General features: G+C 45.3%; 1 protein-coding gene across 1 annotated transcript; it reads right to left on the bottom strand.

Moving 5' to 3' along the window:
- Positions 1-7,360: 7,360 nt before the first annotated feature.
- ccr9b (chemokine (C-C motif) receptor 9b) lies at positions 7,361-10,728 on the bottom strand. Its single transcript, XM_077012598.1, has 3 exons — positions 10,493-10,728; positions 10,168-10,217; positions 7,361-8,886 (listed from the first exon to the last, which is right to left on the bottom strand). Exons 1-3 carry the CDS (start codon positions 10,596-10,598, stop codon positions 7,843-7,845), a joined length of 1,200 nt encoding a protein of 399 aa, XP_076868713.1. The 5' UTR covers positions 10,599-10,728; the 3' UTR covers positions 7,361-7,842.
- Positions 10,729-11,793: the final 1,065 nt, after the last annotated feature.

Below are 11,793 nucleotides of genomic sequence, written 5' to 3' on the forward strand. Positions count from 1 at the left end.
GTATCCTAATAAACGTGAATATATGGACAGCAAAGAGCTGATGTTTCATCAGTTTCATCATGTTTCATTTTATTACTGTGAAATGTCTGAGAAACGTGGTAGGTCAACGAACTGCTGAAAGGTCGCATTGTTTATGGTTAAAACAATTCGGCTCTTTGAAGAAACAGTTAAAGACGTGGTTCTGCAATAGGTTGCTTTACGGGCCTGCTTTTGAACATGTCAGTGAGATTTTGTGAGAATCATACAGGTAAGGAAGATGAAATTGGCTTTTCAGTGAACTGCGAGTCATGGCTTGATCTCTGTGTTGACCCAAAGCGGGGCTACCTTCAGCAAACGAATTACTCACGGCATGAGGTTTAACAACTACGACATCAGAAAACACTACAGTCCTACAAAAGAAGCAGCCCGAACTTTCCACATAAATGAAGATTAGCCTTTCAGCCATGGTCCCTGGCAATAAACGCCTCCTGCTACCTCCCCATAGATCTGTGTTTCACCACATGACAGTTATACAGTCCTATAGAAACGAGGTCTCCGCAGTGCAGAAGGGTTTTTAATCTTCGTTTCGCATTTAGGCCTGATGTTGACTTGGCAATGACCACTTCCTACATAAGCGCTCACTACTGGACCCCGGGGCGCACTAAACCCTACGGAAGGCCGCCAAGTCTAGGTCAAAGGTTGCCTCGGCACATGGCTGGAGCGTAGGTTCTGGACAGGGGAGACCGCATCAATGAAGTGCAGACACTGAGAGAGAAGGACTGCAGGACTGAGAGAGCGGTAGAGGGAAAGACACTGGCTCTGTCACCCCAACCCCTTATATCAGCTCCCAATGAAGTGTCTGTATTGTACTACAAACAAAAGCACAAAAAATGGGGAAACGTAATTCCACGTCCTAATGCCAGGTTATAAGCATTGTCACATTATGATAATAGGGAGGTTTAACTAAATATCAGGTTTGCTTTGAATTCTCCTTTGGCTTAGCGCTCACTTAACGGACACAAACAGCTTAGTGCAATTTGATGAAAGGCTCTTCGAGGTCCAGCTTTTGGGGGTTAAGAAGGTCAGGTCCATTTGGGTAAGTCTCTGCATGTTTAACTGGAAGGCTCAGGGGCCGGGACACAGCACAGGGAGGTCGCACGGGGCACCAGGGTCTACACAGTTCTCACACACAACAAATGCAGTTTTCACAAGTTGAGTACATGTTTCAATTGTCACTAGTTGTCCACTAAGTCTGAACCACAGTCAAAATTGATAAGTGCTGCTATTATTATTATTATTATTATAACATCTAGACTTTTAACTTTCTGACTTTTTGTGCCTTTGACCTCTGCATTGTCCTCATACCACTGGGGTCGTGCTATGACTCTCTGCACTCATGTTAAGGACAGGTCTTGCTTGAGAAGACCGCGCCCTGCACGCTTGAGTCTCTGAACCTGCGGTCATGTGGATGTTCCTGCAGCAGGGCGACTGCGTTCTCCCTCGATCAGCCCCCCTGGGTCCCGCTGCCCGCCCTCCTCGGCTTCCTTACGCCCACCTCTTGGGGTCTGTTCAATTTCCACAGTAAGCAGCATGTAAACACACGGCCGGGCACAGAGGCATGTGCAAAAACTCAGCTCTCTGAAGGAACCGGAAGAGAAGTTCTGGAAGAGACTGTCAAAGGGGTTTGTTCGGAAAGGAACCTGATATCGCCGAGATTTCACAGGACTAATAACAGGCGAGGAAGATTTAATTGGCTTGTGAAAGCTGACACTAACCCAAGTCCTAACCAGACCTGTTCATTTCCCCGTGCCTGATTGCAGTAAATTCCAGCCACTCTGCAACTGCGAGATCCTGTTGCCTGAGGACAATTTTATTACAGGACAGCAGAATCCATCGTGAACATGTTTGCCTTTGGGGATGTGATAGAGTTTCGCTGGTAACATAAAGCGTGAGTTAAAACATGAGCTATTCGCCCAGCTATATGAAGGCAAGGATGACGTGGGATCATTCTTTCGACCAAAGCACTGGAGCTACAGATGTATACACAGAGAGGCTGCAACAGGACTCTTTGTGACTTCCAGGCCAAAGTTGTTTGCAGTCTGCCAGACCCTGTCACTGCCTGAGCTAGGATCTTCCTCTGTGTGTCAGTCTGCTGTCCCGCGCGTGTGCGCGCACACATGCGTGCGTGTGCGCACGGGCGCAAGTGTGTGTGACAGTGACAAATGACACCCGCGGCCCGTCACACACTTATCACAGTGCAGGTAACACACACACACACACACACGCACACACAGGCGGCGGAATGGCTGAGATGAAATGGGACTGTGTCCGGAGACGTAGGGGGGGTTGGGGGGGGGGGGGGGTAGGCGAGTGATTCTATAAACGGAGAGGATGAAGAGATGAAGCAGATAAGAACAGGCCCACGGTTTGGGATGACGGTCCCGGAGACGACCGCTAAAGGGGGCTGACGGTTTTTGCGAGAGAAGGTGGTGGAAGGGAGGGGAATAATAAAAAAAAAAGTTGTGGATAATATATCACTCCATCCCCAGGAGCTAAAGAATAAGGAAAACAGCAATGAAATAGCGATTGCGGTGGGAGAAAGGAGAGAAAGAGGGTTACGGGTTCAGCCTTTCACCTTAAATAACCCCAGCAGTGCGAGCAGTCATAGGTGTTCATCCTGAATGACTGGAGGAAGTAGATATGCACACTCACGAATGAAATGAGCCACGCAGCCAGAAGGCAGGCAGACTTCCCGATGCACTCTGGAGTGTATATGTATGCATACGCATGACCCACACATGCACAGACACGCACACGCACACACACACACACACACACACACACACACACACACTCTAGGGATATGTGTAATGAATGGGTTGTCCTGAGACACAGGTGCTGCTCTACTTATAAAATCTCTTTGAGAGAGAGAGAGAGGGAGAGAGAGAGAGAAAAAGAGAGAGAGAGAGAGAGAGAGAGAGAGAGAGAGAGAGAGAAGAAGTCTCAAAAAGAGACCAGTAAGAGCTAGCCACCACCTCAGACATGTTTTTCCTAGCCCAGCAGACATGCGCTATTGAATAACTTTAGGTCCACTAGGTGTCGTCACTCACGTTCACTTTATCCGACTAAAATCGGGTAGCGTCTCAATCCCCGCAGCTCACTTCAATTAGAGCGACGGCTGCCATCTAGTGGCCACTAAATGCACTTCTCTCGTTAAAAAAACCCACTGTATCGCCGACTGCTTAACCGGAGGTTGTTGTGATTAGCTGCAGGCATGCTGCAGAATGCAGGGTCCCCCTGACTGCACATGAAGGAGAAAGATCAGCAGTTGAAAGCGACCACATGAAGGCGTCGTGTTGCACAAACAGAACCAGAACACAGTTGCGCAGTTGTGTGTCTGCCTACTGAAAAGAAAACAGGCTTCACAGTCCTCGCTGATAAAGATATTTTACCGCCTAATATCTCCCTATCGCCCCCCAAAACCCTTGCTTGGATATTTATTTGTTTGTTTTAAACACAAAGTAATAGTTTATACGTTTGTATTTGTGAATGTTTACGTGTAATTACCCACCCACTTCAATTAACGTTGAGTTGTGTTATCCATCTACTCCGTGGCTAAATCCAAGTTATTTCATTTATTTAATTTTTTTTTTATGCTCATCATATGGAGTAAATTAGTAACGTAAAATATAAATACATGTAACATATGCGACCCCTTTAATTTTAATTTTTTACAGTAGAGTGTAAAACATGCATGTGTAATAGTTACTCTTTTTTTAATTAAAATGAAGTAATAATACTGTGAGGACTGGGCTGTAGCTGTATGGGATATTAATTGTTAGTGAAGTGTTTTTCAACAAAGCAGCACAACTCGTCCAACCAACCAAAACCCAAACAGGTCTACTGTGCGTTCATGAAGCGGTTCCGTTTATGTGAATGCAGTGACTATAAAACTGTTTTCCCCCTCACAGTGACTGTGTGGAGACATATAGCGAGTACGGTCCGGACGGGTTACAGTCCACACACAGCGGGACGTTCCGGTGAGTGTCTGCACGAGACGGCCCTCCGCAGTAGAGCGCGAGCGCCGCGTCATGGGTGAAGAGCGCCGTCGGTGGTGTGATTGACAGCTTCCTGTCGTGAGAAGGAGGGGAAGAGTGTGTGACTGCGGTCTCACCTGGAGGCTTCAGGTACAGATCAACCTCAATAACATCATTTCTGTTTGTGTGTTTGTCTTAAAAAAAAAAAAAACAAGAACCAGGAAAACGCAAGACCACAAAATCCTGGTTACCATGCGTAGCCAACAACGGCGAAGATTGAGGCTAATTGGGCGCATGCGCAAGTTTGCAAAACTTGAAGTTTGGTCATAAGCAGTTATACATATCAAAGACTTGCTCAAAGAAAAACACAAACCGAGCAATAACATGCACGCTCGCTGCTTAGCATCAGTGTGCACAAAAACACGAACACGATGCTCTTCGAGCATGCTCGGTGCTTCAGACCGAGCAGTCTTAGATGTGGTCTGTCATAGTTTCCAATGCCTGTGAGATTTTTCGATTTTACCGCTAACGGCTGTGAAGCTGGTGCAGTACCCGTCCTGCTGCAGGGTTCGACAGGCCCCTTTCAGTCTTGGTTCATTTTCAGGGTTCTTCCTCCTACTCTTAGGGAGATTGTCGTTGACACAGTCACTTTTGGCTTGCTTGATGGGAGCTTGAACTCGGACACGTGTGACGCTGTACAAAAGGGATTGTACACAAAGTTCTACATAAAAACATTTGACTTGACGTGTATAGCTCGAGCCCATTTTGCGTTGTACGCCCTCGCTACTTCACTGGTTACATGTGTGTACGTGCAGCTCAGCACCTTCATTCTCAAGCTCAATCCACCTAGTCATTAAGTTAAAATCAAAAGACCCTCAGCCACACCTGCTGTACACAACCGCGTCCACAGTATACCAGAGATGCCCAGGATGATCAGGCTGAGGTCCACGCCCCTGCTCAAGGCCAAAAACCTGCCGCCATGTTCCTGAACCCCATCTGGATAACGATTACCGGCCTCGTTGCTGTAATACTCCAAGCATGTGTGGATCGACACATGAAGGCATGAGTTTGGTCAGAGGTGACATCATGATCACTGCATGGCTACCACTGCTAACCAAGGACTCGTGTGGCTTCTCCAAGTCTGAATCTCCCATCAGTTTGATGGGAGGAACCTTGCAACACTTTCCTACTCCTCGGTGGCCTAGTTTTGATGCTCCTGTACACAGCAACACCAGCATCACCAAGTACAGCATGCTTTCATAATTCCCCAGTGAAAAGAGCTGCATAGCATTTCATCTGTAATCAACACTCTTCATTGGAGGATTTGATTCTTTGCCGCTGGATAGACACAGTTGAAGGAGGATCTTGACTGGGTTTGTGGTGAGCCACTATGTACATAGAGATCTTGTAAACAACATTCAAATATTTCAAGTACTGATAAAGACAGAATGAAAAAAACTAAACTCAGACTAAACTGGTTTCACACTTGGCAAAATCATACAAAACATTTATAATAACATAAAAATGACTATGTAGCCTAAGGATCTTTTACACCTCATGATGGCTTTTGGGGATTCATCTCAACAGCAACGTTACACGGAGAGAAAAAGATGGTCAGATGAAGTCGTCAGTGGGAACGTCTTCTCTCGTTTCACCCCCAGATGCCTGTGCAGTCTTGCCCGCTTAGGAAACCCGAGCCAACTAAAGGAAAGCTCGGTAATTACCTCATGGAACTGAACAGGTGTGTTATCGTCAAGTATTTCATTTCTATTTCACACTCTTCGGTTCTTTGACTGGATTAGCGAGGACGTATTAGTGAGCATAAGAGGTAGGATTTGTAGACAGTGAGGTTTTTGGGTTAGAGCCAAACATAGCCGAGGACACAGAGGCCATTTGTTCGTTTTGAAGGTGTTGCAAACCTAATGGCTGGAAAGCTCGTCGTACACCACCATCAGTAGTCACAGGGAAGGACGTCCCTCCTTTGCTCTGGACCGTCCACGTCTGTGACAGGTGTATTCCGTTTCACAGACTCCTCCTGTAAAGCACCGTGGCAGTGTGGTCCTGGTCAGTGAGATGGAGGCTGATATGTGAGGAATAAGCTAACTGGCACGTGTGTTTTACCTGCGTGTGCACGAGGGTCTCAGACAGATGCTCACGTGTCCTTTACTTTGATTATCGTCATAGAGGTGGAGACAGAGAACTTGTCCTTGCCTGAATGATATATTCCTAATAAAAATCTCTGTGAAATTCTACAGCTAAGAAAACTGCACATTCTGTAGCTGTTGAAGGTCCACACCTGGCCTCCCAGCCCAACACAGCCATGGACTCCACACACACACCGTTTACCTTACCTTACCTTACCTTGCCTTTTGGTCACGACTCAGACTCCTGACCTCAGCCCTTCAGACTCCATAGCCCCCTCTAGAGGGGGAAACATCTCAAAACGTCATGATCCGTGTCACCAGAATATTACCCACCTGGTCCTCATCTGGACCGCTCCACCCCTATATAAACCTCATGTCCACACTTCCTCGAAGAATTTCTAACCATGTTACGTACCGAGCGTTCATTCCTCTGTGGTCTCTTCCTGTGTCACACTCATGTCCCAGTGCCTGACCTTTCTCTGGAGTTGGACTCCTCCGTGTCGTGTCTTCTTTCTGTCGTTACACTTTTTGGGCCCATGACAGCAGATTTGCCGTATTGCTTTTTCACGTTTTCCAACGGCAGTGCACTAACTGGTAAGCCATCTTTTTCATTAAATAAACTTTTTTCCAATTTTGATTCCATTCTCAAAACATTCCAGTCTCGGAGCCAAGTGCTAAATAATGCTGAATAACAGACCACAGCGATCGTATTGAGTGGGCGCATTATACAAAGAAATAACCTATGAGGAAACAAAATGCTTTGTCATGCACCCACTACCAATATGCACTGAACCTTGCCCGCCAAAGCAGTTTCAAAGGGTAAATGTTATAGTGAGCAGACAGCCCGTCATATCAAGAAAACCCTGTGGAGAAGAGAAGCCACACTCAAACTTTTCTCCCACCACAGAAATACGTTGGCACGGCCAAAAACACCATGTGGCTTTCTCATGACAGAGGTGAAAACACACTTCTTATCTGATTTTTTTAAATGAATAATCGGGTGAATGAGCAGGTAATAATGTGACCAAGTCATTAAAGAGCTACAGTCTAATTTCAAGCACAGTATATATTGCTGTTACTGTCAAATCAAGAACAAAGAGTTATTGATAGTTTGTGACAACAAAGACAACATCCTTCTTGAATTTATTAAAAATGAAAAACATTTTTAGAATTTTCAGAAAGAAGTACAGATATGACATATTTCTTATGGTGTGTTTTATTTGGGAACAGACGTACAGACCATTATAAACACAGTAATCTACATTGTCCCTTACAGACTTATTTACAAAAATATACAGTGTTCTCTCTAAACCCTAAATGTAAAAACAACTGAGTATAATATTTCTACATTTGCCAAGAACAAAGCACTATGCTACATAATATTCTGACACATGGGATATTCTCTCATCAGCACAGCAATTTTACTGATCTGGTTATGGATGGTAATTACCAGTAATACCAGTTAAGGCCCACATATTCAGGAAAACATTTCTGTGATCACAGCAAAAGAGTGCGTCAAATGTGAGAGGTTGTTCAGTTCCCAGAGTAACTTGTGTATTTGTTTCGATGATACACACAAGCACAAAGATGATAAGATGGTGTCATAGGTAATTGGTAACTGGAATATGATTGGCTCATCCTTGGACAGGACGTCAGCCAATCCGGAGCCGGCTGCCAGCTGATTACAAAGACAGTGCAGGAGTTGTGTCGGTGTCAGACATGACAGACGGTCTCTTGGGAACCGCTTGGGGTTTGTGGGTCCCACTCAGCCCAGCGGTCAAGCACTGACACAGGTTCAGTAGATCCTTCCGGAAGCGAACCCCAATGAAGGCATACAGGATAGGGTTCAGGCAGCAGTGTGTGTAGGCCAGACTCTTCACAACCTGTCCAGCCACGTCGAACATCTTCATGACCTCACAGTCTGTGATGGTGGCGTTATTAGCTTGCCACGCCTCCATCATCAAATGTACATTGTATGGCAGCTGAGAGAGAACGAACGCTGCCACAACGGCGAAGATGACCCTCAGTGCTTTGTGCTTTTCGAAGTTGCGAGCCTGAATCAGGGTGCGGATAATCACGGAATAGCACAACACCATGACCAGCAGGGGGAGACAGAAGCCTACAGAGATTTGTAAGGAGAGGACCAGGACTTTCGTAAGGTTGTTGTCCTCTGTGGGATAGACCAGGCTGCAAGTGCTTATGCCACTAAGGTTCTTCTTCACCTGAGCCAACAGGAACTCGGGGAGAGACAGGAGGCAGGAGACCAGCCACACGCACATGCAGGCCAGCTTACTGTAAAACATGCGCCTTTTCTTGAAGTTTTGGGCCGCGGTCACGCAGACGATCGCTATGTAGCGGTCTACGCTGATGCACGTGAGCAGGAGCATGCCGGCGAAGAAGTTGATCTTATAGACGGCAGACACGGCCTTGCAGATGTTGAGGCCAAACACCCAGCCCTTGGTGGCATCGGTGGTCCAGAAGGGCAGGGTGCCCAGGAAGAGGAGATCTGCTATCGCCAGGTTCATCAGGTAGACGTCCGTCATGGTCTTAAGGCGATTGCGCACGGTCTTGTAGATCCACACCACGAGCAGATTGCCCAGAGCTCCCAGTACAAAGATGATCCAGTAGAGCGGTGGCTCATAGGAGGTGCGGAAGGCCCTCACCCAGCTCTTGTCACAGATGCCGCTGTCATCTGGATGTTCGTAGTCTGTGGTTTCATTTGATGCCTTAAAAAAGGGGGGAAAAAAGAACAAATAACCACATTACCACAGAGTTTGGAGCAGAAGGGAAGAAGCCAGTAGCTTGCATCTTTTAAACCTCAGTTAGGTTTTGTTCAACCTGGTGCTGACGTTTCTGATCAGTAGTTTGACACCGTTATGCAGATGGCGTGAGTTTTTTCCTAGTTTCGGCAAGTGTTTTGCCATGTATGTGTTATTGGCATTGGTGCCCTGTGCCTTTATCGTTTTAGGCTGTGAGTCATCACATTATCTCCGCTTCCTTCTTTATGCCAGCTCAGACTTTCAAGCCATAACGAGTTTCACACGCTCCTCTCACAGTACAAATGTGCTGGGTTTCCTGTGCTTGGGCTTTGGTGAAAGCCAACAGTCTGTCAGTTTCACCGACAGTGTCAAGTCGGCTCTGAGCTCCATCTTTCCAAAACATGCTCCAGAATCGCAGGTGTTCTGTGCGACTGACAGTGAAACCACTAGCGCACCACATCCTCCCCGTGAGCGACCCCGGGGGGGCCACGTAAGCGGGCCACATAAGTGGGCCCCCCGTGTGCTTCAGAAACAGAACGACTTCATATGCTGACAGATATTGAGGTCAGATACAGGTACGAGTGACGCATGCAATGGAAAGTGCTTTTTTCTTTGTAATAATTGCAATTTCACAACATGACGGTTTATGACTATCAATACCATTGATCTCTAAAAAGCTGTTGCATTTGTGGAAAAAAAGCCCAGAGGAGAAGAATCATGATAAGAATTAAAATTGACATACTACACAAAAATATTTCTGCAAATGTCAAAATGTCACGCCGAACACCCACTGAAAAAAAATTAATGGGCGACGCCAGATTGACTAGACAACAGCATATGTGGTTATTAAAAAACATGCTTGAATATAGATCTGTTGAAATATTTCATAGGGCATGAGCCATTCATGTGAAAACCATGCACACAGAGGTTGGCTGATCTATAGCTGTGGATCTTCATGCATAAACAACACACAAGCACAGCAGAAACTAGTGGAGTAGCAGACGGATCACTGAAGCGCGTGGAAGACGCTCAGTGTGTGTGTGTGTGTGTGTGTGTGTGTTCCTTCCTTCTCACCTTGACTGTAAGCAGCGTTGTGCGAATTGTTTTTTTGTTTATTTGGTTAGTTTGGTTTTTTGGTTCGTACATCCCCTGCCCTGCTACCTCTGGTGAAGCTCGCAACAGGTTGAGAAGCACAAACAGGCATGTTTTGTCATAATGTAATAAATGTAATAAAAAACAAATACGTACATAGTCTGACCAGGACTCAGTTGTTGTGTCAATCATGGAATCCATTTTACCTAATAAGAAATTAGACACAGATGATTTCGGTTTCTGTAGATCTCCAGAATCTCATTAATGTAGTTATACTTAATTAATCCTTTACCATTAGATTTTTTATTTTCTTGCAAACTTTCTACAAAAAGACAAACAGCTTTAAAATGCATGCTCTTTCAACATTGGAGGAAAAACAGAATTAATGAGCAATATTCTAAGCATTGCAATTTTTGTTGGAAAACCTAGAACAAAAGTGATTATCTAAAAGAAACTGAAGAACTTTAATGGATATACTCACAGTGAAAAGGTATGAAGGCAAACTGGGGCCAGAGTGTAGATTTCTGAAGCAGTTGGAAGCATCTAGTGTAGTCCCTCCTACGTGTAGCCACAGTGTTATAAAGCATGTCACTCGAACCACGTGACTTCTCTTTATATTAAACTAACTCAGGAGAGCGTATGTATGTTCTGCTGATCCTCTAGTGTGGCTTTGCAAAAAATGTGCATGTTTGCTTACTCAAGAATAACAGCATGTGCTCAGGAGAGTGCAGCACTGAGTGACTAAAAAAGAAACACGACTACGGTTGGTTTCATTACTGAACACAAAGGGAGAGTGGGTACCTGTGGTCTATACAGTACCATGACAGCTGAGACTCTACTTATCCACTGACTCCAAGACTAACTGAAATTTAGAATGTAAACCAGTCAGCCGTTATCTGAAGCCCAGAGAACACGGAGGGGCAAAAACAATATGAATAGGAGGAGCCCGGATCATTTCAGGCATGTCATTTACAGGAAGGTACGCAGGCTTTCAAAGATTCACCTTACAAAGTAAATGATACAAGCACCACTACAGTAATGCGGTTCAAGTTCTGGGTCAAACAATATGGAAGTTCTTGATAGTGGATAGTCATTAGTCATTCACACCAAGGGGTTTTAATCCACTGTTCAGCAGTCCGCCTTTAGGAATCCTCCACACTCTTTTTTTTTAATGCTTTCCGCCTTGTTTTACTCCGTTTCTCTGGTCATATGTGTGTGTCAGCTGTGATTGGGGAAATGTGTGATGACAGGGAGGCTTATGGGATTGAGAAGCACATCTTTAAATCATTATCCAAACACAAATTAGTCATCACTACCAACGAGAGTCTAGTGTAAATGAAGGTGAAAGGAGTACAGTATGTGTTTTTCACTTCAGGGGAAATACCAGTTGGGGTTGCGGATGTTCTGTGCATATCATGCGTAACAGTAAATAGTCAAGGACAGACGGGTACAGTGACCACCACTCTGCTATAGTACTCCTGCTGACTTGAATGGAGGTCTCCCGGAAAAGAGCCTGCAAAGAAGAAAATATGACAGAAGATAGAGGGAAACTTAACCAGAACTTTGCCACAATGTCCATACAAAATAGGGACATTGTGGCAAAGGTGGAAAGTAATGACCAAAGTCACTGCTATGTGTTTTTTTCAGGCAGGTCAATGAGAGAAGCAGCTATCCAAGTTCACAGAAGGGTATGCCACAGGTCACTGGGAAGGTCTATTATTAGTTAATCCTCCTAAAAACTACAATACTATAGCATTGCTTTTTACAGGTCGAAGCCTGCGT

The sequence above is a fragment of the Brachyhypopomus gauderio genome, chromosome 7 (assembly GCF_052324685.1).
Source record: "Brachyhypopomus gauderio isolate BG-103 chromosome 7, BGAUD_0.2, whole genome shotgun sequence".
Taxonomy (NCBI): Eukaryota; Metazoa; Chordata; class Actinopteri; order Gymnotiformes; family Hypopomidae; genus Brachyhypopomus; species Brachyhypopomus gauderio.